We start from the raw sequence: 24,338 nt of genomic DNA on the forward strand, positions 1-24,338 counted from the left end.
AACCAGACAAGGCCTGGGATTAACATTTTATTGCAAGGCTTCCTTGATCCATGTGCTCCCCTGATGGGTCAGGCCTGGTCTGATGCCATTGGATCGGCCGGCTGGGATTCTTCCCCAATTCTGAAAGTTGTCGCCGGTGTGACTGGGCCGGCACTCCCTGGCTGGTGGCCGAGGATTGGGATTTGAGATGCTCTCATATCAGTCTCCTGATGGGAAATAGAAGTGTCAGAAGTGGAGAGGCCTAGGAGTAGGGGTACTTCTGAGGGAACCCCATGCCAGCCAGCCCTGTGCTAACTCTTCATAGGACTGGGCAGAGCTAGTAGGTGCAGAGAAAATGGCCCCTTCGATGCTTTCTGAGCCTAAGGGATCATCCTGGGCAGGTGACTGGCAAGGCCCTTTCTCTAGCGAGGCCTCTTGTTCCCAGACGGGGAATCGAATGGTTGGAGCAGTGAGCCCGTGCTTCAGAGTGGGGCTCCAGGACATGCCTCTAGATGAGGGCGGGGAGAAGGACTGTGACAGCACCTCTTTTCCCCTGTGTGCCTACTCCGCCCTGCCCCTCAGGCCATGCAGCCATTCCCATCATCCTCACCCAGAGCTGGGCCAAGACCACGTGGCGCTGAGTGACCTGGGCTGGGTCCACCAGAACGCAGGAGAAGTTGGTGCTTTGCAGAGCGGGGCTCAGTTCCTCCAGTATGAGGTCTCGGCGTAGCCAGGTTAACCCGCTCTGTCGATGCCTCCTGGGGAGGGTGTGGGCAGGTTAGGGAGGGCAGAGCGCCCCTAGTCCTCACGCACCCTGGTCCTCCCGGCCTCCCTCAAACCCTTCCCCTGGTTACCGAGTCTCGTCCTCCCGTAGTTTGCCCGGTAAGTGTTCTATGAAGGAACGGTTGCCCAGCCAGTACAGGAAACTCGAGTGGGCAAAGTGACTGCAGCCTCTGCAGGACAGGATCAGCGTCCCATCTGGGGGGGGGGGGGGACAAAGTGTTCTGGGTCCCAGGGCCATCCCTGACGTCATTCTTACTCCTCCCCTTTTCTCCCAAACTCCACTCAGCTGGAAAAGGGTTTCACGTCAGTTAATGAAAACTTGGATCATGTGCCTCCTGTGTACCTTCAGAGAGCTTACACATCCATTTCCCTTCCCACCCTCACCTATTGAGAGGGAGGGAAACAGGCTCAGCCTCACCTGGAGTAGAGGAAGAGGGACCCTGAGGCTTTGTTGTTCTCATCTCCCACTAGCTCATTGCCTGTCACTGCTGGAGCCACTTTGCTGAGGTCTCTAGCAGCCTGACTCCCAAGTGTATGAGCCTGCTTTCCATTTCCATCCTGACCTCTGCGTACTCTGATCCAAGGGATCACTTCCTCCAGCTGGGTCTGCTTAGGGGGCCATGGTGGAAAGAATGAGAGCAAGACCTCCTAGCTGTGTGATCCTGTCCCAGGTCTAATCTCTCTGGGCCCCAGTTTTCTCATCTGTAAAATGGGATACTTGTGCTCTCTCATGGGGCAGTTGTGAGGATTCATGGTAAAATGAGAATACATTTTGCAAACTTTCTAACGCCACTTAAATGTCCTTTGTTGGGTTTTGTTTGTTATTGTATCCCTTCCCTGACTCCTCCAACTCAGTCTCCTGCATTGTGGGTATTGGCCAAGGCTAGTCTTCAGTTGCAGAACTGTAACCAAGGTGAGGTTATCAGAGCTTTGTCCCAGGGCTCAGGTGGGTAGTCCACAAGGAGATCCTATTCCACCACCGCTCCTCACATCTGGAGCTACTTCTCATGGCGTTCTGCTGGCTCCACGCCAGGGCCCCAGTTGCTGCCTCCCATTTCTCTGGAGTAGCTGGTCTGTCCAGTGCAGCTACCCATGCTATTGGCTTCCCATCTGACCTGAGGTACACAGAATGGCCACCACTACACAGACAATGGTAGAATCGCAAGTCTAATACCCCAGGTGGGCTGTTCTTTGGCCAGCACTGTCTGGCTTCTTCCCCGAGTCTCTCCACCCAGAGGGCTTTGTGTGCCAAGGTCTGGGGTGTTTCCTCCCTGCCTCTGTCCCCATCCATTTGCCCCAGGTACCCGGATTACAAATACTGGCTCTGCCAAGTTCCATTTTTTTCTCTCCACGCTCACCCTCAGCCATGTCCTTTCCCTGCCAACTCTCAGAACTTGGGTAAGTGAATGTAAGAGTGGCTGAAGGAAGGTGATCTGTACTATCTCCGGGTAAGAGAAAGATGGGTCAAATACACTTGTTCTTAAACTATCACAGCTGAAAAGGTCTTGAAAGATCATCTAATCCATGCCCTGATTTTATAGGTGATTTGCCCAGTGGTAGGGAATAGTATAGTGACAGCTACAACTTGGCTTACCTCAGGCCCAATGCTTTCTGCTAACCCAAGGGATGCCACTCCCTAGGGCTGGGGGCCCTGGGCCACCTGCCTCCAGCCCCTGCTCATTGTCCTGTTACTCAACCCCAGCCACATTCCCTTCATGCCCTCCAGCCTTTCATAGCTGACCTCCCTCCACCCCAGTTCTCTCATACCCCGTCCTTACTCATTGACATCTCAGACTCTGTCCTTGTCACCATCACATCCAGGTCCTGCTCTGGGCACAGCGGCACTGTGGGCGAGAGTGGTTTGTAGCATGGTGGGTATGTGGGTCGCTACACCCTAGGGCCAGAGGTTCTGCCTCCCATCATACCCCAGGTGAAGCATTCACCTACCCATCTCCCTACTCTGTAGCATGGCCCAAGGGGTAGGCACAGAAGGCACTTAGTTAATGGGGGACCTCCTCCCTACCTGTCCCCCTCTTACCTGCATCCTGGGCCAGGGCCAAGCCCAGTATCGGCATCAGCAGCATTGGGACGATAAATGAGCTTATCTTAGACTGGACCTGGGGGCCTAAAGAAGGGAGTGGAGGAGGTGACTGGGGCTGTGGAGGGGGTGTCCCCAAACCCTGTCACTGGGGAGAGGGAGCAGACCAGACAAAAAAGGACCCTAAAAGGCTCAGAGTCCCCTGAGGATCAGGGTCAGGTCTAGGGTGCTGAGCACCCCAGCTCCTGCCTGATCCTATCTCCACTGCCCCCCTCACACAATGGGACTGACTCCTGTTTACCATAGATTTCATTCACCCACCTTCTGTCCTGGGCTCCCTAATGTCCATGGTCTGGGGCTCTCTCCCTCTGTTACTGGCTCAGCTAAGGCTGGACTATATATGTATATCTCACCACTTCCCTTCCACGACAGTTCCATTTCCCCTACTCATCCCCACTTCCCTGGCTGGGGCAGGATGGGAGGAGCAAGATGTCAGATCAGTGACCACCAGTGTGACCCACGAAAGTGAAACCTGTGTGTGTCTCTGTGTGCCTGCGTGTCTGTGTTGTGTGCACGTGAGTGCTCGGGACAGGGAGGAGGGCCCATGGTAATGCTTAAGTAGTAAACCATCTTCACATCCATTGTCCATGGGGTCCATACCACTACTACGAAAGACAGAGCACATGTTCCCATTTTATAGATAAGGAAACAGGATCAGAGAAGGCAAGTCACTTGCCCAGGATCACATAGGCAACTGGGAATGAAGACAGGAGGCAGTAATGCAGTTCCAGGTTTGGAGTCAGAAGACAGGTTCCAATCCCAGCGGCACCTCTTCATCTCTCAAGGTTTTCATTTGCTCACCTGGAAGATGAGGCTGGGCCAGGTGATTTCTAAGATCCCCTTCTGTTCTCAAATCATAACCCTATCGTCTGCTTTCTTAACGTGGCCTCATCTTTCCAGTCACTTACATACTTACAGTCTTCTTACACTTTACTTCCCTCCTCAGACTAGCACAGGACTCCAGGAGACAGCTCTTGGTTTGGTGCCTTTCCACTGGCTGTCCCCCAGCCTGGACTGCTCCCCCACCTCCCACTGCTCTCTCTCATATCCTACCTTTTTCAGGAAAACTTTCCCATTCCCCTAAACTCCGCTCCCCAAGCTACGCCCCCTCCTTTCCTTCCCTCTGAGACTAACTCCTATTTACACGGTATCTGTCTTGTAGCATATAGTTAAGTATTTTTTTTTTCTGGGACAATGGGGGTTAAGTGACTTGCCCAGGGTCACACAGCTAGTGTTAAGTATCTGAGGCTGGATTTTAACTCAGGTACTCCTGAATCCAGAGCTGGTGCTCTATCCACTGTGCCACCTAGCTGCCCCCATATAGTTATGTATTTAATACATGCTCATTGGTTGACTGTGGCTACTTCAAGATCACAGAATCAAAGGGCTGGAAGCCTCGGGGAATATCTCAGAGGACTCAAACGGAGAATAATTCTCTCTTCCACATCACTACCAAGTGGTTATCTGTCCTTCCCTGGAATAACTCCAGTAATGGGAAACTTACTACTTACTGAGGTTATCTAGGCTACTTTAAGACTGTTCTAACTCTTGGGAAATTTCCTCATCATATTTAGCCAAAATCTCCCTCTTTGCAACTTTCCAGTAACTATCCCGAGTTTTGCCCATGTGGCTAACCAGAACACAGCTACTCTTTTTTCTTCATGACAGCCAAGACTCTCAGAATCTAGCTGGGGAGATGAGACTTCCTCCAATGAGTTTAATGACAGTAAAAGAGAGAGAGATGTCACAAGGGAGTTTATGAGCCACATTAGTGGGAAGAGACTACAAGAGTGGAGGAGTTCTAAGAAGTGAGAGACATCCTTAGTGAGTGGGCTGGGAAGACTTTCTTAGAGGACTCAGAGATCAGCCTTAGAGGATCAGTGAGATTTGGAAAGGATAGAAGAGATCTGAGTATGTCTGTGAGCCATGATTAGGAAACCTAGAAGTTCGGGGACTTCATGCCCGACAAGGACATTTCCTGATGTTACTGTCATCAGTTATAGTCAATTAACTCTTTAGTCACTGGAGAAAAATCTCCCTTTTTAAAGCATTGGTAATAAATATACTATAGCCCATTTTCATTCACCATGGTGCTCTTTGAAGCACCATCAAATGTGATTCTTTAAAGATCTTGGTGTTCCATGATTCCCAGACAGAGCATCACAACAAGACCGTACATAGAATACTTCCCAAGGAGCTAGGCATGTGTTCAGGCCTCTTTGACTTGTATAACTCAGCAACTCCTGAGTGGTCCCTCAGTCTCCATGACAGGGCTTGAGTTGAAGACAATGGATGAGTGAACCAGGAAGGGCCTGTTCATTTAATAATCTAGAGAAGGATTGAGGAGAAAGGCTCTACCACTCTTTGAGCAGGTTGCTTTGGGACTCTGCCAACTCCCCCTTGGACTTTCAATGAGAGAGGGATAGCAATACAGGCCACATCTTGAGCTCATGGCAGTGAGGATATATACTTTCCAGGTCCTTGATTTCCTTCTGCCTGTTTCTTCCCTGGGTACAAGCAACTGATGATCCTATGGGATGGACATTTCTTGCTATAGAGGCTACCTCATGAGGTTGCATGTTCCTGGGTTCTTATCAGTACCAACTACCTAATGGGAGATGATTCCCACAACTAAAATGCTTTTTTTTGGGGGGGGGGGGAGAACAGGGCAATGAGGGTTAAGTGACTTGCCCAGGGTCACACCACTAGTAAGTGTCAAGTGTCTGGATTTGAACTCAGGTCCTCCTGAATCCAGGACTGGTGCTTTATCCACTGTGCCACTTAGCTGCCCCCAACTATAATGCTTCTTGGAGATGATCACCTACAGGAGCATCCTGATCTGAGAGGACTAAAGAGCCATTTCTGACTTGCCAGAACACCTGGACCTGGTGAGTTGTTGGTACAGGTCTGGGGTAAAAGTGAAATGTGTTCAGCAGCCCCACAAAGTCCTGATGGCTATCATGGCAGAGTACATAGAAAGCTGGCCTAGGACTAAGTCTCAAGTCCATGTTTCTGATTCTACCTCTGACATACACTGCTGTGAATTCCCATCCCTTGGGAAAGTCAGTTAAGCTCTTAATGTCCCGGCTGTCAAAAAGGATGCATTGCAGAGCAGTTGTCCTTCATTGGTAGTGGGACAAAACAAAAAAACAATGCTGAGGGGTGACTTTGTATCTTAGAGATTTGTCAATGCATGCTTAGGAGTTTTGTTTTTTAAATATTTCTTTTGTGATAGAGGAAATAACTAGTTGTCATACCTGATACCTCGTTTATATATTGAGGACCTTTTCTAGAAAGCATCCCCTTAACCTTTTGGGGCCAGATTCCAGATGAAATGGGAGGAGTTTAGTCCTTGACCAGCTGATTTTCTCCACCCCAGGATATAATCACAGATAGAGACAGTAAACTAAGCAAGGGCAGCTAGGTGGTTCAGTGGATAGAAATGGGCCTGAAGTCAGAGCTTCTTGGGTTCAAATTGGTCCTTAGACACTTAGTAGCTGTGTGACCCTGGGCAAGTCACCTCACCGTTTGCCTCTATTCTTCACCTGTAAAATGAGCTAGAGAAGGAAATGGCAAATATCACTCTTGTATCTTTGCCAAGAAAACCCCAAATGGGTTCATGAAGAGTCATACCTGCTGAAAAAATGACTAAGCAACAAAAGTAAGCAAAGAGCAACAAGAGATTGTGAGATGATAGTGTTCAACAAGGTGTCAACACTCAATTCATAAACATTTATTTAGCACCTACTATGTGGCAGGCACTGTGCTAAGCACCAAAGATACAAAAAGAGGCAAAAGACAGTCCCTGCCCTTAAAGAGCTCACAATCTAATGGGGGAAAACAACTCTGCTACCTCTTTAGGAAGTATAAGGTTCTCCTTGAAGGAATTAGAGAAGCAGTTTACTTCATTAGCTGGTGGGGGAAAAAAATGACCTCTTCCTCAGTCACCTTTAAAAAGCTTGCTTGCTAAGCTAGGGAGTCAATGAAGCCAAGAGTAGCTTTATGGAGTATGATCCCTGTGCCTAAACCAGAAGGCATCATGAGAGAAGGGAGTAAGATTCCCATTCTCAAACCCAGTGGTCATAGCAGTAGAGCTACTTCCTGAGGAGATAAAGCATCTTGAAGGGAGCAGAGACCTCCCCATTCTCAGAAAGATACACAGGACACACAGAGTTTAGTCACCTGAAGCAGGAAACAAGCTCTCTCACAGTACATGAGATCCACCTGTGGACTAGCCCCAGCAATTAAGGGTTTGGGTTTTTTTTGGGGGGCGGAGGAGGGAGCAGCTCCTGGGAGCAGTTCATTGACTTGCCAAGCAGAAAATCTGTGGCCAGAGGAATATAGCGAGAGGATTCTGCAAGAAGAAAAAGTATATATGGAAGTCCTAAAGGACCATAGATATGGGTTGTCTTGGCTGCATGTGTTCCCTACATGTGGGTCATTAAGTCTGAGCTCACTCTTCCTACAGGAATGGATGTATTTGTGGAAGAGTAAACCCCCAGGTTTATGGAGGGAATATTTTGTAGCTATTGTTCTTACTATGCCATTTTAGGAAATGTCATTAACTTTTTTGTGTGTGTAAGGCAATTGGGGTTAAGTGACTTGCCCAGGGTCACACAGCTAGTGTCAAATGTCTGAGGCCGGATTTGAACTCAGGTACTCCTGACTCCAGGACTGGTGCTCTATCCACTGCTCCACCTAGCTGCCCCCAGAAATGTCATTACTTTTGAGTTAATTGTTATTTAACTGGCTGTTAAAATGAAAGTGATTTCTTGAGGAGGGGGGAGTCAAAGCTCATGACTATATGGTTTTGGGAGGTCTGGACCACAGATTGTTCTAGCACCACGAAGTAGCAGTCACCCTCTGGGTGTCCAACCCTTGAATACAAATGCAACTTGGGAGAATAAGGGAAAGGAGGTGCTACATAGTAGACAAGAGCCAAACCTAAGCTTTGTTTTAGATTTTCTCCAGAGTTGTCCAGGGTGGGGGAATAATGAGTCAGGGGGTGAGAGAAACTTGATCCCTTCTTTTTGGAGTCAGGCTATCCCCAAGAGGAATCTGGGTCCAGAGTAGGAGCTTCTTGGAACCCCTTGGGCCATAGGGCTCATTAAAAAAAATGAGGCTAATTTACATCAGGGAGCAAATGCAATAGGAATGACTGCAAGAATTATACATCTCTAATCCAATCCAACCCATTATTTTCCTCCTATTTAAATCTGAGGCCATTTAATTAGTTGTACTAATGCATTAATCCAAGTGGGTCATCTGTCCAAATGCATATAATATTAACTAGCTGTGTGACCCTGGGCAAGTCACTTAACCCTCATTGCCCTGCAAAAACAAAAAAAACAAAAAACCAAATGCATATAATAATTTAGCAAACAGATCACTCATATAAAGGCTTTATAAAGAGATTATAAAGCTCAGTAGTTACTGATGTCTTTTCAGTTTCCTTTTTTTCCCTTTGGCTGGTAATTATAGCCTCTGTGATCTTTCCCATTCTTTTGGACTCTTACTATTTCACTTATATTAAAATTCATCACTTGAGAGCCATTCTGATTGCATGGATTTCTTCTGGGTGTACTTGGTTGGGTGTAGCCACTTTTCCCATCTTTCTCCGCTCCAGCACCACTTCCATTTCCTCAGCCATAGAGCTGTTAGGAGCCAACATGTAAAGATTCTATTGTCATCACTGATAAGAATTGATTTAAGAAATGTTGTCATATACGTTTCATTTTGCAACTGTTTTCTTTCCCATTTTGTTTATAAAAGTTTTGGGGGGCTTAGCTGAGTTTTGCTAAGTTTTCTGAAGACTGGTTTGCTTCTCTACTGCTGTTTGCAGGTTTGTAAGGTGATCAGAGACATAACCTTCAACCATTTTGTTTCATAATGTTCTATAAATGAGCTTGGTCTCGAAATCAGGGCTTCTTAAACCTTTTCTACTTGTGATCCCTTTTCACCTGAGAAAAAATTTGTATGCAACCCTGGGTATAATGGTATATAAAATAGGTATACATAACCTTTGACTCTTGCTAAAATTTTCGCCACCCCCACATTCGGTTATGCAACCCCATATAGGGTCATGACCCACAGTTTAAGAAGCTTTGCTCTAAATACATGAAGCCCAGGGCTGCTGTATCTCTTTGTAAAGGAATCCAATGTACTTACTAGCACATGACCTTGGGCAAATCACTTATCCTCTTTGGGCCTTGGTTTCCTCCTCTGTACAATAAAAGGGTTGGACCAAATGACCTCCCAGCTCTAATTCCATCATCCTATGACCAAGGGGGTTTCTGCATTCTTTAGGGTGACTTTCTTTTTCTTTTAAACCTCCTCTGAACTTCTCAAGAAACAGCAGGAATCAGGATTGGTGTCCATTTCCCACTTTTCCAGAGTCGATGGCTTGTTTCAATAGGCTGGGTTGGAGCTGTAATTAGTGCCAGTGTTTTCTTCTAGCTCAGTACTGATTTTGACCTTTAAAAGATTTGACTGCATAAGATTCTGAAGTGCCTCCAACATCAGTAAGGAGTAATTTCCTTTTGTTCCGTACAGTCACTTTCATTTTGGGGGGATGTTGTTTCATCGCTCACCTCATGCCCCTTGACTCTCTTGGAGTCATACACAGACAGGAAGCTTCTGAGTAAGAAATTCACAAGCATCTAGCCTCATGCATGCCTGACTCATAAAGCACATTTTCCAACTTGTCATTGTCCTCCCTGATACCACCTTCACACTGAAGTCACTGAGGAGCAAGGTACGTGTTATCTTGGAGGTTTGTTCTTCAGGGAGGGGCGGGGGTAGGATTCTCTGCCTCTTGGTCTGCAACAGGATTCAGTGCAAAAACTGCAATCATCTTCATGGTGGTCTGTTCACCAGTTCTTCGTGGGTGCTGCAATCTGAGATGACCAAGCATCTCATGAAATGATGTAAAACGAGGGGGTTGTCTTCCTCTCCTCAAATGCCACTTCTATTTTTATTTCAACTACTGAACTGTTGAGTCAATTTGCAATAGTTGTTCCGTCATCAGCTAATAATGACTAGCATTTGTATTTTATTTTAAGGTTCAAAAAGCACTTTTACATCGAGGCAACTAAGAAGACAGAGCTAGGCCTGGAGTCAGGAAGACCTGAGTTCAAATCTGGCCTCGGAAACTTCCTAGCTATTCACCTTGGGTAAATCTCAACCTATATTGGCCTCAGTTTCTTCAGCTGTACAAGGATGCTAATAATAGCACCTACCTCAAAGCAGAGCTGTTGTGAGGATCAAAAGAGATATTTATAAAGTGCTTAGCACAGTGCCTGGCACATAGTAGGTGCCATCTAAAAAACATTTGCTATCATCACCATTAAGTCAATTGATCCTCACAATAACCCTGGAAGATACTTTTTTTAGCCTCATTTTACAGAAAAAAGGCACAGAGAGCTCTATGGCTTGTTCAATATCCTACAACTAGCTAAGGTCTGAGGTAACATTCAAAGTGCATTTGTCTGACTTAAAATTCCACACCTTTCTCTACTGTGCCTCCTCGCTGCCTACGCATCGATCGCCCTAGAAATGCTACCTCTCCTAGAGATGGTCTCTAGCACCCCTGATGGCTCTCCCACCTATGTTCTATGACCCTAGCTTAGGCACTAAACTCCCTCAGCTTCTTCATCTTGTCCTCCAGGGAAGTCCAGCACCATTCCCTTTCCCATGACTCCACTTAGTTCCATGTTGATTCTCTTTGACTTTATCCTCTGCTTGTTAGGGAGAGGGAAGGGGGAGGGTATTTTGTATCTTCACTGGGTTTAGGATTGAGGGGATAGGATTGGAAATGGACTGGAGGAATTTCTCAGGGATGAAGTGAGGGCTAGGGAAAGATTTATAGGGGGCTCAGGTACTAGGAATGTGACTTGAGTCCTCCAAAGTGCTGCTCCCCCCACCCCCCAATGATGGGAAATATTTAGAAACCTCTGTCCTCAAGCTCCTCCCATTCACTTTCACTCTGACCAAGAGATAGGGAACTCCTCCAGGACACACAGTGAGCCATGTAGTCAGACTCAGTTTCACAAGTACATGGCAGATACTCCCTTCTACTCCCCACATACACCCATGTAACATGCTACCCATTGTTCTACCCTGGGGGTGCCTGTATGGTCCAGCCAAGCCAAAGGATGAGTCCAGCGTCTTCCAGCTGGGGTGTCCACAGTCACCCCCAGGGGTAAGCCAGTCGTTGGAATACTAGTGCAGAGGGATGGCCAGAGCAGTCCAGAGAGGGAACATTTTCATCCCTCAGAACTCAGTGCCCTTGGCCTTATTCAGGGATGAGTTTCTATAGTCAGTATCCAGCCTCTCCTGTGAGGGAGATGTTTGTCTTGCCCTCAGAGAGGGCTTCTCTGACTGACTAGGTGAACTCTATTGCTGCCTTATCCCGCATTGAAGGTGTGTCTCCCCACTCTCTTCTGCTTTCCTCTTGGGTTTGGGAGCTTCCTGATGCTGGTTCATGGCTCATGCCCACTTGCCCTATAACTATCAGGCAGAAAGAAGATCATTCTTGTTCCCCTCTTCATGTTTCTGGTTCTTAATCTTCTCAGTTCCTTTCCTGACTTTGTCAACTGGTGGTGGCGGCAAGATGAACACGGGAAAAAGAGGGTTGAGTGAGGGACGGGAAGAGGCTGTCACATCACATTGGCCTGGCCAGCACCCTCCACCTTCTGGACGCCAGTATGGAGCTCTCAGATAACCCCAACCCATCTTGAATCATATTTTCCTAGATATACTGTGAGTCCCTCAAGTGCAGTAAGTATGCATTCCCTTCTCCAAACTTCCAGTGCCCACTAACAGAACCCTAGCACTATGTACTTGGTTGGAACAGGTTTCTTGGGTAACTCCCGTTGAGACACCCAGGATCAAAGACTTCTATTGTCTGGTTCAACCTCCCTTTTGGGGTTTAGCTTCATGCCCTCCTCTGGTCACATCTCCTCTCAGGCACCACAGGCTCATTTCCCTCCTCCATCTTTGCTCCCTCCCTTTAACATCCATCCTGTAACTTGGAATCATTCATCCTCTTTCCCATCCAGCTCCTACTCATCATTTGAAGGTCAGTTCCCATATTCCCTCTTCCAAAAAAACCTCCATGGCTGACCCCCACTTCTCACACACACACACACACACACACACACGCACGCACGCACGCACCAACCGACCTCTACTTAGCTTTCCATTGCTTGAACATAATTTTGAGTTTCCCATTGCAAAACCTGTTTTCTTCAGCTGAAAAGACAAATGAGGGGCTTCCCCATCATACTGGCAAGGCCCAGAAGCTCTATCAATGGCTCTGACACTGAGTGAGAAGCAGCCCGTTCCATTCTCTTTGATGAAGTTAGAAGAGAGCTCTGTAGGTAGAGGTTGCACTACGTAGTGAGTTTTCTGTCCCAAATATGACTCTAGAGGGGTACTTAGGTAGAAGAGCACATATGTGGCCAGGCCTTGGGCGCTTCCATCCAAATGTTCAGAGTATTTCCTAGCCACTTAGCAAAGTGATTTTCTTTTCTGTTTTTGTGGGGCAATGGGGGTTAAGTGACTTGCCCAGGGTCACACAGCTAGTAAGTGTCAAGTGTCTGAGGTCGGATTTGAACTCAGGTACTCCTGAATCCAGGGCCAGAGCTCTATCCACTGTGCCACCTATCTGCCCCACAAAGTGATTTTCTTAAAGTGCAGGTCCAATCATGTCACTTCCCACTCCAATTCTTGTGGCTTTCCATTTTCTCTAGGAACAGATACAAAATCCTGACATTCAAAGCCCTTCATAACCTACGCCCCTCCTACCTTTTCAGTCTTACTCCTCAATACTCGATTCAGTGACTGGTCTCCTGGTATTCCAGGAACAAGACACTCCCATCTCTTGACTCCTGGCATTTTCTGCAGCTGCCCTCCATGCCTGTAGCACTTTCCCTCCTCCACTCAAACCACTCACCCTCCTGGACTCCTTTAAGTCCCAACTAAAATCCCACCTTCTATAGGAAGCCTTCCCCAACCCCTCCAGCACCTTTCCCTGTCATTTCCTACTTATCTCATATATAGCTTCGTACATATCTGTTTACATGTTGTGTCTGCATTAGATTTTAAGTTCCTTGAAGGTCCGGACTATCTTTTGCCTCTTTTCCCAGCACAGTACCTGGTGAATAACGTTGACTGATTGCAGCAGGATCTGTCCTGGACACCTCAGGTGTCCATTCTTTTTGATGTCTCAGACTTGTGGGACTGAGAGAAGCACTGACTTTTTCCGGAGTCTTTCCCTCCCATTCCCACTGATACTGTATATATGTTCTACTTAATAATTGTAATTTCTCTCAATAGCATGTAAGCTCCTTGAATGCAGGAGAGAGCTTGAGTATTGATCTCATGTCTAACCATATTTCCCCCAACATCATTAAGAAAAATATATTTTTTTGATTGGGTAAGGACAAACCAGGAGGGTTAGTCTCAAAGGCAGTTCCAAGGCTAGAAAACAGAGGAGGGAGGGGTAAGCTGGGCACAGCAAGAGAGGAGACCTGGGCCTTTGGGGAGGGGAGGACTAGCTCAGCTCAGTGACTGGGAGAACACGAGTAACTGCAGGACAGGGTGGCGAGCTGCGTCTTTGAGTGGAAACTTTGGCAGAACCATCACTTGAATAATATATTAGAGATCACAGACTTAAAAGATCATCTAGTCCAAAGCCCTCATTTTACAGATAAGTAAACTGAGATCCAGTGAGGATGAGACTTTTTTGGCCTGAAGCACATGGGTTTAGGGAGAGAGACAGGTGGGCAGGAATAGGCTGGCCCTGTCTCCAAGGAAAATAGCCCTGGATTGTGACTCCTCTTCTGCTTACAGCGATCCTGTATTTGGTCAGTATCTTGTAACCTCAGACAAATGAACCCATAACCCATCGGAATGGAGGCAGGCAGAAAGTTCTGAACATGGTATGGTACTGGCTAGGTTCAGTCCTTCCTGGAGCAGAGGATCCAGCATGGGAGGAGCCAAGGAAAAGGAACTCAGGAATTTCTCTCAGCTCACTGGGTTTTATTAAAACTGGAGTTGTGAGAAAGCTTGGGCCCACCACCTCCCTAGGGGGCAGGCTACAGGCCCTGAAGTTGGCCTCGAAAGCTGAGGGGCTCCCCTCTTCCCAGTCTGGCCTCTGCCGTCCCATGATCCCCACCCCCTTCCCCCACAACAGCAACAAGAAAAACCTACCAATAATCTCCCTCCCTCCCTATGAAGTTGAGGATGGGGGGGAGGGGGTCAGCCTGGGATGTGGCCTCTAGTGCAGAAGCCCAGGCTGACCTGTGGTGTTCCCTCTTTTTCCCTCCCTTAAACTAGTAGCAGCCTCAGCCAGCCTGAGAACTAAGTGTGGGAAAGAAGGGTTCTGGCATCTTAGAGATCTCTCAAAGCCAGGAAAGCCTTCTGTAGGGAGAGGAGTCCCCAAGTCTCTAAGGGGCCATCCTCTATGTCCTCTTCCCCGATCTCTGGTTCAATGCTCCTCTGAAGTGACCTCAAGAAGCATGATGTGGGCACTGGCTAAAAGCTGTCACCCCAGGTCTTTCTAGCCTCGTGGGGCTCGAGTTCACTTTTCCTATTGAGGGCTCTACCTCCAAACCCTAGGTTGACTGGTCAGCTTTCTCGTCTGTGGGCCTTGAAGATCACATTTAAGTAACTGACTCTCCCCTCACAGCCCCCATCACTGGAGCAGCAAATGTACCCAGCCCTTAAACTGGGAATTCCCTCCCTGGGTTGGCCTGTTCTCAGCAACATACACTCAGATCTAGGAGTCTAGGAAAGTCACTGCACGTGGAAGGATGTGACTCAACTTCGGCTGCAAGATCCCCATTTCCTTCTTACCTTTGGCACATTAGTCACTACTTCCAACTTCACTTTGAAAACCTGCCTCCTCACACATGCTGTCAAGCTTTCCTGCCTTAACCCAAGTAAATATCCAAGGCCCAGATGGGTTTTCCCCCAGCTCCCTGAAGCCTCGGTTTCTCTAGTTCTCACACAGCCTTGGGTGACAATTCTCCAGCCACTCAGGGACAGTGATGGCTTTCAGGATGCTTATATAACCAGATGATAAAAATAAAGGCCCCCCCCCCCAAAAAAAAAAGCAGTCAGGCCCTAATGAGGAACTCCCAAAAGAAGGGGCAACTCTTCACATGGTCAGGTTACAATAGCTCTTCCTGAGGGGGTAGGCCCGGCTCTCTCCATGCTGCTCCCCAGACCTATAGAAGGACCACTGAATGCCACTATTTTCACTTGAGATCTCCAAACCCCGGAGAGTGTTGGGTTCCCAACTGTGAAAACATCAAGAAGTGGGGATGAGGAGGTATACCTGTGGGTGTGTCTGGGAGAACAGGGCAGGATCCAGGGGGAGAGGAGGATTCATGGCTTTGGAAAATCCGAAGGCGCGATCATTTACCCTGGAAGAGGGCCCTGCCCAACCTGACAGAGGTTGCTGAAGGTATGAAGGGAAGGCACCCAAGGAGATGCCACTGGCCGGCACTGCCCGGTATATATGTGACCACCCCAGGAGAAGATGGGATCCTGCAGCTATATGTAGAGAAGGCAGCTCAGCCTCCTTGTGCTCTGACATCTGTAGGTTCTTTTGTCTGCCAAGAAGCATTAAGGAGAGACTCCTCGTTCTCTGGCTGGCTCTTTGGAACGCTAATACACAGGAATCCTGACTGACAACACTGCTTAGCCAGAGGGGGATTGGGGCACACTTCCTCATGTAGGCCCAGATTTCCAGGCATAGAAGCTGTTAGGGAAATCCTCCAACTCTGCTATCACACAGGGCTAGGACTCTTTCCAGAGATGGGGAGACCCAGGATGATTCTTTCAGGGTTCTGCCTGTGACCCAGGCTGCCACACATCTTCCCATTTCAGTTTGGGGCTCTCAAGCCAGCAGATGGGGACGAGGAAGGGTAAGAGAACCAGGAAGTGGGGGAGGGGAAGGGAGAGGTGGTTGTCACTGCCTCACATTCTTCCAATAAAAAAGGTTTTTAAATATAGTCATTAAAATAATTTTCTTTTAAAAAGAACCTCCCTGTCCGGGAGCCCCCATGGGCTGGTTCACTGCCACACCCCCAGAAACAAGAGTCTTCCCTTGGAGCTGAGGATGATGAGGTCTTTGCCAGCTGTGTTGAGGGGAGGAGGCTGGTTCAGGCCAGGGGCCTCAGGCTGGTGGGCTGCTTGCCACAGAGCCCTCTGCCCCTGCTTCCCTTGTGCTCCACGCTTACTCCAGACCCAGCGTGTAGTTGATTCCCTGTACCAGTCCAATGATGACTGGCTGCCAGGCCACAAGGTAGCGGAGCCAGTCGAGCAGCTGTCCATACATGACATGAGGCCGCTCCCATCTTCAGTGCACATAGGTTAAAGAAAAGGGGCCCACAGTGAGAGAACAAACAGAAGGCTCTGGTGGCTGAGACTAGCGGGCTGTCAGGACCGCAGGGGACATTTCTGATTCATGACTTGATCCTCCCTGGTCAGTGACATGCCTATAGTGGACTATTCCTAACTTCCCTGACAACCCCCTAAGTCAACAACTTCCACAGAGAGACCTGCTGATGCCCAACAGAAGCTGTGCGAGAGAGGAATTGAAACTGTTTCTTAACAGCTGTTCACCATCACTCCTCCCCCCACATCCAACACCCCATCCCTGCCTCTAGAAGGGTCTTACATCAATTTTGGTGAAAAGACAAGGATGAATACAGAATAGAGAAGGGATAAAGAGAAAGGGAAGAGAGAAGGGCAAGGGGGAGAGGAGAATAGGAGGGCAAGGGGAGAAAAAAGGGAAGGGGGTGAAGGGGAAAAAAGGAGTACAGAAGAGGGAAAGGAGATAGGAGGAGAGGAAAGAAGGGAAGAGCAAGAAAGGAGAGAACAACCAACTCAGACACTAGGCTAAGGCAGACAGGAGCGATGAATGGGAAAAAGGTGCCAGGACCAAACTTTTAAGATTGGAAGTGTAGCTCCCGAGTTGCTGATTACCAGGGAAAGAGAAACAAATGCTTTCCACTTTCCTTGGATCAGAGGATCTGAATAAAAATCTTAGCTCCGCCACTTATTACCTTGGACAAGTCACTTACTTTCTTCAGGCTTCCATTTTCTCTTTTACAAACCGAGGTGCTGCATTAGATGATGCCTAGGTACCTTCTAGCTTTAGATTGAGGTTCCTACCACCTGTCTCTTTCCTGGCCCACCAGTCAGGCTTAGTTGAAAAGCTGGGCCAGGCAAGGCTCTCAGGGTACGGATAAATGGGAAAAGGTCATCCTCCCAGATGCTGCATGCCCAAGGGCTAGGTCTATAGCACAACAGTCCATGATCAGACTTAAGAAGTCTCAGTCTAGCTGGAGTCTTACAATTAGACATGGCTGTGCACGAATATGACTGAACAATAGGAAAACAAAGCTGATGGGAAAAGGAACTGGCTTAGTTTAACTTGAAGAGAAAATCTGGAGGTGGGAATGGGGGGAAGGAAGATTGTGGTCTTCAAGTCTACAAAGGACCACAGAGCAGCTGGGCACCTCAATCATATTCACTTCAACTATAGCATGAGAGTCTGAGGTTAAAGCTACACAAGGAAAACTTTCCTAATGTTCACAGGAAAAAGGGGAGATGTTAGAACATCTAGCTTGTGAGTTAGGAGGCTGCATCTCTTTTTTGTGTTACAACTTCGTCTGATGTGACTGACTGTAATAAATTAGAGATGTCAGCAGTGGGGACAACATGGAAGATGACCTGGAAATCTTGGAATGACAATTGCAGAACTGGTAGAAACCCAAGAGAACATCAAATCTAAACCATACCTCAAGAAGAATCTCTTCATTAATATTCCCAACAAGTGTCAGAGACACAGAATGGGGAAGGCATAGCTAGAAGGCAATTCATGTTAGGGGGTCAGTGAGGCGGTGCAGTGGATAAACCACTGGCCCTGGATTCAGGAGGACCTGAGTTCAAATCTAGCCTCAGACTCTTGACACGTACTAGCTGTGTGACCCTGGGAAAGTCACTTAACCCTCATTGCCCTGCCCCCCCCAAAAGATTAAAAAAAAAAGATAAAAGGCAATTCATGTGAGAAAAAAAAGGTGGGAGTTTTAGGGGTCAATATGGGTAAAGAGGATGACCTGACAACTAAAAAAGCCAATGCTGCATGAATAGAAGGCACTGAAGGAGCAGCTAGGTGGTGCGGTGGATAGAGCACCGGTCCTGGAGTCAGGAGGACCTGAGTTCAAATCCGGCCTCAGACACGTAACGCTTACTAGCAAGTCACTTAACCCCAATTGCCTCACCCCCCCCCCCAAAAAAAGAAGGCACTGAGAGCACCTCTTGCCTTCCACTATGGTTGGACATCTTGAATATTGTGTACACCTCTGAGTACCATTTTAGGAATGGTAATGACAAATTAGAACACATTCTGAGGACAGTGGTGAGGATGGAGAGGGAACTGGAAAAAATGTCGTGTCAGAATCAAGGGAAGTGGGGAGGGTTACTCTGAAAATAAAGTGACCATTTGGGCATTTTTTGGTGAGAGGAAGAGGGACTGGTGTCTGTAAAGAACCAACCCTTTTCTTACTGTTGATAGCATATGTGCATTTTGCTAGTTTAAACCTGTAGTAGGGGTCTGGAAAAGACCACCTCCCTGGGAAAGCAACTAAGGGAAGAATTATCTGGCAAGTGGGTGGAATGGTAACCAATACTGTGATTATTCGTTGGCTCAAGACCTGTCTTGTCAGTGAAGTGAGAATTGGCGGGGGGGGGGGGGGTGTCCCTTGAATAAGAAATAAGAACTCACCTGGAGAGCTTCACAAGGGCTGTAGCCCTTGTTTTTCAAAAGGAAATGGAATGATCTGTTCTTGGTAATGGGAAGGGACTAGATTCAGTCTTTCATGTCCTAGCTGTGTGATGGTGGGCAAGTCACTTTATGTTTACTTTCCTCCTCTGCAAAATCAAAATGATATTTGTGCTATTGCACAAGGTTGTTGTGAGGAAACACAAACTATTCTAATGCAGCTCTAGATGGTACTATCTGGTCAGTCATGGCAGGGGGTGGAGGGGTGAATTAACTAGTTCTGGGGCAGCAAAGGTCACTAGTTAAAGGAGTTAGGTGTCACTGTTAAAAAAAAAAATCTTTTTATGGCTGAGACAAGGACAAGGAATGGGCTTTCCAGTCCATTTCCCCTGAAAACATGTCAGCCAAATCCATACAGGGCTGTACTGCAGTTACTCTGAGGCCAGAAGAATATGAACATGAAATCTGATTGTGGGTTTTGTACTATCTATTTCTTTAATACCTCACTTGCACAGTGATCCAGAGGTTTACAAAGTACTTCCTCCAGTGAGGCTCCTTTTGAAAACCCCTCATCTTGACTTTGCTGCATTAACTGAAGGGTTCTATGAAAAAGAAGACTTAGGGAGCTACGGGGGGATGAAAAGTCCTCTGAAGTCAACAGTACTGGCAGTTGGGCTGTTAGAGAAAGGAAAAATGAAGTGATCCATCTCTTTGAATACCTGGAGGAGTCTTGTGAAACTGGGGACAGACATGTCCTTCACAGCTCCAGACAACAGAACTAGGAGCAATTGGAGGGGAGTGTGGAGTGTTACTGAGAGTTCAGCTCAATACCTAGAAATTATCACAAGAGGTAAAGTACTGGACTTGGGAGTCAGAAACACTTGGGTTCAAATCCTGCCTTAGGCATTTACTAGCTGTGTGATCACAGCCAAGTCAATGAATTTCTCTGGGCCTGTTTTTTTTACCTATAAGGTGGGAACAACAGTACCTGTAGTATCTACCTCATAGGGTTCATATGAATCATCATATGAGGTTCAAATGAGAAATTATCTGTAAAGCAATGTTGTAAATCTTAAAGTGCTAGACAAATCAGCTATGAATATTGCCATTAACAACAATTAGCTATCCCCAAATAGGCCTAGCCTTGCTGGGCAGGGGGCAAGTGCCTCATCAGAGGATGGCAGGGAACAATAATAATCAATGCAGCTCCATTTTTATGGCACTTTTACGTTTTACAAAGAAGTACTGCTTTGAGAAGGGGGTGCTATGTGACCTCTACACTCCTTTCTTACTCTGCTGAAGCAATGGATGGAAAAGCACCTTTTGCATTGCCATGTATCTGTAAAAGGCAGCAAGACATCTCCTGCCTTTAGGAGACCTTGGTTCCAATTCTGGCTACGGTTTTTTTCTGTGGGATCCTGGGCAAATCACCTCTGTGAGTCCATTTAGTCATCTGTAAAATACTGACAACCTAGACACTATTTACCCACCTGTATGGGGGTATTGGGACTCAAGTGTTTTGTAAGCCTTAAAATGGTACAGAACTAGAATCAAGGAATGTGTGTGGGGTTACTGACAGCAGCTGCAGGAAGAGAGAAATCAGAGTTGTGGAGACAGTTCTAGAGTGTGGCTAAAGAGGACAATGAGGTTTCAACGGATTTGACCCCTTCTGAGATGTAAGGGACAAAGTACTGAACTCTAGAGCCCAAATCTTGGCTCTGCCACTTATAAGCTGTGTCTCTGGGCACATCGCTTCACCTGAGGCTGCCTCAATTTCCTCATCTACACAATAATCCCTGCTCTATTTTACAAGTCTATTTTGGGGGTCAAATGAGATTATGTGAGGAGGCTTTGGAAAGGGTAAAAATGTGATGGCACTGCCAGCTGGTATGATTGCTTTATCCCTTCAGTGACACAGAGCTAAATGGGGTTGAAATTAGAGACTACGAAGGAAAGCCCAGCAGAGCTAGCTCTCAACTGGGAAGGGGCTGGAGGCTGGAGGGAGGCATCTTAAGAAGTCTCTTCAGGCTGAGCTATGAATCTTTATGCCTATACTGAAGGAATTATGATGACTGTTCTGGAGCAATTTGGAACTATGCTTCCAAGGGCTATGAAACAGCATGCCTTTTGATCTACTAATACCACTACTAGGTATGAATCCCAAACGAAAAAGGACCCACATGTACAAAAATATTTCTAGCAGCTCTCTTTGTGGTGGCAAAGAATTAGAAATTGAGGGGATGGGGGCAGCTAGATGGCACAGTGGTTAAAGCGCTGGTCCTGGATTCAGGAGTACCTGAGTTCAAATCCAGCCTCAGACACTTGACACGTACTAGCTGTGTGACCCTGGGCAAGTCACTTAACCCCCATTGCCCTGCCAAAAAACAAAAACAAAAACAAAAAGAAATTGAGGGGATGCCCATCAATTGGGGAATGGTTGAACAAGTTGTGGTGTATGAATGTAATGGAATATTATTGTGGTAGAAGAAATGATGAGCAGGCAGATTTCAGAAAAACCTGGAAAGACTTATATGAACTGATGATGAGTGAGATGAGCAGAACCAGGGGAACACTGTACACAGTAACAGCAACATTATGTGATGAATATCTGTGATAGATATTCATGTTCTAAGCAATACAACAACACAATTCCAAAGAACTCATGATAGAAAATGTTTTCCACATCCAGAAAAAGAATTATGGACTATAAATGCAGATCAAGGCATACTATTTTTACTCTTTTTGGTTTGTTTTCTTTTTCGCGGTTTTCCCCTTTTGTTCTGATTTTTCTTTCACAGCATGACTAACGTGGAAATACATTTAACATGATTGTACTGTATAACCTATATCAGATTGCTTGCTGTCTTGGGGAGGGAAGGAGAAAAATTTGCTCATTCATACATTCATACATTCACTCATTTATAATTTTCCCCCACCTTACATGTAAAAACAAATTGTAACATGTGTTCCAAATTTTCATCCTTCCTCCTTATCCCCCCCTTAAGAACTCAAGCAATTCAATAGGAGAAAAATTTGGAACTCAAAATCTTACAAAAATGAATGGTGAAAACTATCTTTACATGTAATTGGAAAAAAAAATTAAATACTATTAAGTGGGGGAAAAAATAAGTCCCTTCAGGCTGAGCTATGAATCCTTATATCTACTGTGAAGGAATTATGGCGGCCTAAGAATGTGTTGCCATTGGTTACTTCTTGCTGAGGAGTTTGGGAAGAGGGAAGAGTTAAAGGGTGACAGGGCTCTGGTCCCAAAGCTTTGATGCCCAAGTTCTTGGGGGGAAAATGCATACCAAATTAGATAATAAGAGGGTACCATGTTATAGAGACCTTAGAAAGGCCTGTGAGTAGCATCTCCTCCCCACCACAGGTTTGATCTTGAGAGGCAACATGGCCTGAGTGGCGGAGACTCTCTCAAGCTGCATACCTGATAGATCCACTCCTGGGGAGGTGTCATTTGGAATTAAGAGTCAACACTGCTAAAAGGCTGGGGAAGGCTTGCAGTAAGAAGTCTGGTTAAGAGGTTAAGAAAGGAAAAGGGGGCAGATACAGCGAAGGGGAGGGTTGAAGAAAGTAATTTTGAGGACCAGTGTGTGGGACTTGCTCTGCTTTCCCTAGCAAAAAGGCAAAGAACACTGGAGATAGGCCATTTGACTTCAGACCAGGACACTCCATCATAGTGTTCTTTCTAAGCTTACCCCACTCCCCTGTTGCCAGCCTTCCAGAAAGAGTCTTTGGGAGGGAATCCACTGACCCAGACCAGACCCAAAAGGATACGGGTTACTGAACATCCGCTTGAGATCCACCTTCTCTTTGCAGTAGGGACACGTCTGCTTCTTTCCCACAATACACCATCCACGGATGCAGAACTCGTGAAATCTGAGGACATATGGTGGTTAAGAGAAACTAGCAGAGAGAAGTGAGCTCATTTACCACGGCAAAAACCCCACCTCGGGCCAGCTCAATTTATCCCCCCAAAATAAGCATTTCCCTGTTCATTCCATCCCCCACCAAGGTTCTGGCACTGGGCCATCATGAGACTGAGCTTACAGTATGGCTGGAGAGCCACAGTAACCACTCTAAGGGAAGAGATATAGTTCGGAATATCTTTCTTAAGTGTAGCTCAGTCTAAAGAGGGAGCATGTACTAGATCTACTCAGCCCACCACAGAGGCTGAAGAGTGATATCCTTTCTTTGTGAAGCTGTAGGCCTGACAATTTGAGATCCTACCAAAATTGCCAAAACACCAATGTCATTCTTCTCTTTAGAGTAGGACAAGTTCACTCTCAATCAGCCTAAATAAGATGTTTTCTTCTGCATTTAAACTTCTTTCTTGCCACCACTCTCTCCCTACATCTGATGTGTTGCATTATGGCATGAGTCACCACAGGAGCTGTGAGAGCCAACGTTAGGGACTGGGTTCAGGTCTGGGAGCTAATAGCCACTGATCTCAATCTAGGTCTCACAACTGAAGAAGGCCTCAGAGGGTGTCCAGTTCACCTAGATTGAAATGAACTAAAAGTATTGAGTCCTTTCAGTCTCCCAAGCCAGCCCTTATTCAGACTCCATTTGGAGACCTTCGGTAGTGGGGAGTGGTCTCTCGAGGCAGCACATCCCATCTTTGGACAGCAATCTATTAGGAGATGTTTTTCTATATGCCAAGTCTAAATCTCTCTTTGCCACCTTCCCACCACTTCTAGTTCTGTTCTTTGGGTGTAAGTAGAACAAGCCTAATTGCTCCACCTTCCACATGACAGTCCTTTAATATTTGGAGTCATAAAATGAAGCCCCTTACTCATGTCTTTAATTCCTCAAGTTAAACACTCCCCAGCTCTACCTTGTCATCTAGGTTGGTGTCATCCTTTGGTAGGAAATGGGTAGCTATACCGACAATTGTCAGCTTTTCCCATGCCACCAACTCCCACCCTTTATCTTGTCCAATGCTTTTTGGGGGATTTTCCTTCCTTTTGTCTCCACACCACTGAAGCCCTGGTCTCCTTTTCTCAGCAAGACCTGATGTTCTAATTGAGCAGTCAGTTCAGGACAAGTCGTGGTATTTTCCTCTCTAAAACATCTGGATCAGATGCCCGAAGTCACATGACACCGTGTTCTGCCCCTCCTGTTTGCACTGCCATTCCTCTTTTAGATGGCTCTAATTGTTTGGAAGTTTTTACTGACTTTGGTCTAAGTCTCTTTCTCTATGACTTCTACCCAATGTTCCTGGTTCTGTCCTCAGGATTGGGACCAAATAGAACAAACGAAGTTCCTCTTCCCATGACAATTCTTCAAGTATCTGAAGACTTCTGTTTCCCCCCAAATGCTCTCTTCTCCAGGCTAAACATGCCAAGTTCCTCCATCCTCTCACACACCAGGTTTTCCACTTCCCTCTTTTGGATGCTTTCCAGCTTGACTATGACCTTCTTAAAATGTGGTGCCCAGATCTGAACCCAATATTGCTGATGTGGTCTGCCCAGGATATGACGATCTCCTTCCTTGCTCTGGACACTGAGCCTCTCAATGCAACAGAGGTGAGAATTAACTTTTATTGCTGCCATGTCACTCACACTAAACTCCCCATCTTCTGCATGCTGACTGTTTAACCAGCTCTCTCCCATTCTACTTGTGAAGGTGATATTCTTGAAAACAAATGGAGATCTTTATACT

The 24,338-nt window shown here is 46.7% G+C and overlaps 2 protein-coding genes across 2 annotated transcripts in view; both read right to left on the minus strand.

Moving 5' to 3' along the window:
* Nucleotides 1-22: 22 nt before the first annotated feature.
* LOC122750840 (interleukin 18 binding protein) lies at nt 23-3,161 on the minus strand. Its single transcript, XM_043997674.1, has 6 exons — nt 3,122-3,161; nt 2,801-2,887; nt 2,541-2,606; nt 834-957; nt 590-737; nt 23-206 (listed from the first exon to the last, which is right to left on the minus strand). The coding sequence occupies exons 1-6, from the start codon at nt 3,147-3,149 to the stop codon at nt 69-71; spliced, it is 591 nt and encodes a 196-aa protein (XP_043853609.1). The 5' UTR covers nt 3,150-3,161; the 3' UTR covers nt 23-68.
* A 12,717-nt stretch (nt 3,162-15,878) lies between these two features.
* RNF121 (ring finger protein 121) overlaps nt 15,879-24,338 on the minus strand; it is a 117,421-nt gene continuing 108,961 nt past the window's right edge. The window contains exons 8-9 of the mRNA XM_043991958.1: nt 22,452-22,553; nt 15,879-16,227 (exon numbers count right to left, since the gene is read on the minus strand). Coding sequence (XP_043847893.1) covers nt 16,107-16,227; nt 22,452-22,553 — 223 coding nt within the window. The 3' untranslated portion in view covers nt 15,879-16,106. The remainder of the gene's footprint in view (nt 16,228-22,451; nt 22,554-24,338) is intronic.

Source organism: Dromiciops gliroides, chromosome 3 (genome assembly GCF_019393635.1).
Source record: "Dromiciops gliroides isolate mDroGli1 chromosome 3, mDroGli1.pri, whole genome shotgun sequence".
Classification (NCBI taxonomy): domain Eukaryota; kingdom Metazoa; phylum Chordata; class Mammalia; order Microbiotheria; family Microbiotheriidae; genus Dromiciops; species Dromiciops gliroides.

Coding starts and splice junctions, on each gene's coding strand:
- LOC122750840 (XM_043997674.1), bottom strand. CDS start 3,149: ATGGACATTAGGGAGCCCAGGACAGAAG. Junction 958..2,540: donor AGAGTCTGAGATGTCAATGA/GTAAGGACGGGG, acceptor CCCCCCCCCCAG/ATGGGACGCTGATCCTGTCC. Junction 738..833: donor CTACGGGAGGACGAGACTCG/GTAACCAGGGGA, acceptor CACCCTCCCCAG/GAGGCATCGACAGAGCGGGT.